The sequence below is a fragment of the Olea europaea genome, unplaced genomic scaffold (genome assembly GCF_002742605.1).
Source record: "Olea europaea var. sylvestris unplaced genomic scaffold, O_europaea_v1 scaffold3624, whole genome shotgun sequence".
NCBI lineage: Eukaryota > Viridiplantae > Streptophyta > Magnoliopsida > Lamiales > Oleaceae > Olea > Olea europaea.
Genome location: NW_019255473.1, coordinates 1 through 2,119, shown reverse-complemented (window position 1 = coordinate 2,119; position 2,119 = coordinate 1). Strand labels below are relative to the sequence as shown.

At 36.1% G+C, this 2,119-nt stretch overlaps 1 protein-coding gene across 1 annotated transcript; it reads left to right on the top strand.

Moving 5' to 3' along the window:
• The first annotated feature begins 663 nt into the window (after window positions 1-663).
• Window positions 664-1,986, top strand: LOC111386559 (8-hydroxygeraniol dehydrogenase-like). The gene is made up of 4 exons (XM_023011023.1): window positions 664-791; window positions 910-1,023; window positions 1,150-1,663; window positions 1,763-1,986. Exons 1-4 carry the CDS (start codon window positions 694-696, stop codon window positions 1,967-1,969), a joined length of 933 nt encoding a protein of 310 aa, XP_022866791.1. The 5' UTR covers window positions 664-693; the 3' UTR covers window positions 1,970-1,986.
• Window positions 1,987-2,119: the final 133 nt, after the last annotated feature.

Genomic DNA, 2,119 nt, shown 5'->3' with positions numbered 1-2,119 from the left:
GATATAGTTTTATTTAATTTTATATATGTCTATTTAGATAAATTTACATAAAATAAAAAATATAATATAATTATCTTTTTAAAAGTGGATGTAAATAGCGCCACAATCTATATGCAAGATAAACTCTATTTTGGAGGAACCATGCATAAAAAATAAGCACCAAGAAATTCTATTTCAACTTTTTAAAATAGAGATTTAAGATACTAATATGCTCTTTTTAAACCCAAATCTACAACTTATTATTATTTTATAATAATTTCATTTAATAAACTACAAATTTTACGTTTAAAAGAATTCAAATGGTATTTGAATTCATTAATTATTAACATATAAAAATTATATTAAATAAAAAAGAGGATAAGAATAAATATTTCTTGAAATAAAAATGAACTTCCAAACAAAGAAAATTTTTAGTGCGCATAAAAAAATTTAAATAGAAAATTTCACGTAGATCTCTTATCGACAATTTGTGGCAAAAAATGGAAAAAATATTAAGCAATTCCGCTGTCCCTAGATTCCCTACAATGTTAAGGTAATGAATATTCGAGAAAGACACAGATCAAGAATCAAAGTCTGGGCATGTCGCACGTATTAGATTACTTAAGAGTCTAGATATTCTAATCTTGGGACAAATAAAGAGAGATCACAGAGGTTTGGAAGAAATCGTAACGTGAAAAGCAAAAGAATAAGGAAATGGCAAAATCTCCTGAAACTGAGCACCCTGTCAAGGTTTATGGATGGGGTTCAAGAAACTCATCTGGGGTTTTAGCTCCAATCAATTTCTCCAGAAGGTATACATCTCCATTTCTGGTTTTCTTTTGATTCCCACTTTTTTCTTTTGTTTCTGTTCTTGTTTGTGCATTGAATTTGGCTATTTTTCAATTGATTTACACCTTATTTGGTGTTCAGGGAGACCGGAGACCATGATGTGCAGTTCAAAGTGTTGTATTGCGGGGTCTGCCATACGGATCTTCATGTGGTCAAGAATGATTGGGGCTCCACTCAGTATCCAATTATTCCTGGGTAACATCGATCTCTCACGCATAGTTATTGTATGAGTATTGTTTGCCAGTTTGAATCACCTTAAACGTTCGTAAAAATTTGCAAAGTACCAATCGATTCGCATATCAACTCTGCTGATTATTGCAGGCACGAGATTGTAGGTGAAGTAACTGAGGTTGGTAGCAAGGTGGAGAAAGTCAAGGTTGGGGACGAAGTGGGAGTAGGATGTTTAGTTGGATCATGTCGCCAGTGTGATCAGTGCACCAATGGTCTTGAAAACTACTGTCCAAAAGTTATATGGACCTATGGCTCCGTTTACACTGATGGTACCCCATCACAAGGAGGTTATTCTAATTTAATGGTTGTTGACGAGCACTTTATTGTTCTTTGGCCCAAGAACTTTCCCCTCGACGCTGGTGCTCCTCTCTTATGTGCTGGGATTACGACTTACAGTCCCTTGAGGTACTTCGGATTTGACAAGCCGGGAATGAATATTGGTGTTGTTGGGCTTGGCGGGCTTGGCCATGTAGCTGTGAAGTTTGCCAAGGCTTTTGGTACTAATGTTACAGTTATCAGTAAATCTACTAATAAGAAGAAGGATGCTATTGAAAAACTTGGTGCAGACTCTTTTTTGGTTAGTCGTAATCAGGAGGAGATGAAGGTGAGAAGAATCAAGATTTTGCTTCATTTTTCAATTTTTTTTCTTTTTTTTTTAAATCTTCTGCTGAGATATGAAACCACATTAATCGTTTCTGTTCAGGCTGCAGCTGGGACGTTGGACGGGATCCTTGATACTGTATCTGCTACTCACGCCCTTTCACCCTTGATTGGTTTGTTGAAGCCTCATGGAAAGATGGTACTGCTTGGTGCTCCGGCACAGCCACTCGAGTTGCCAGTGTTTCCCTTGCTTACAGGTAAGAGTTTCTCATTCTCTTGGTCCTTTGGACCCTTAAGCATGTCTGTATAAGCTTAATAAGTTACAAATAACTAACAAGAAATAAGTTTAAGGGGGAAAAAATATACATTTTCTAATTAGCCTAATTCAAAGAAAACTCGAGGGGTTAATTCTGCTAAAGGCATCGATTCCCGGTTTCTCTGGACTAAACTGCCGGTCTGG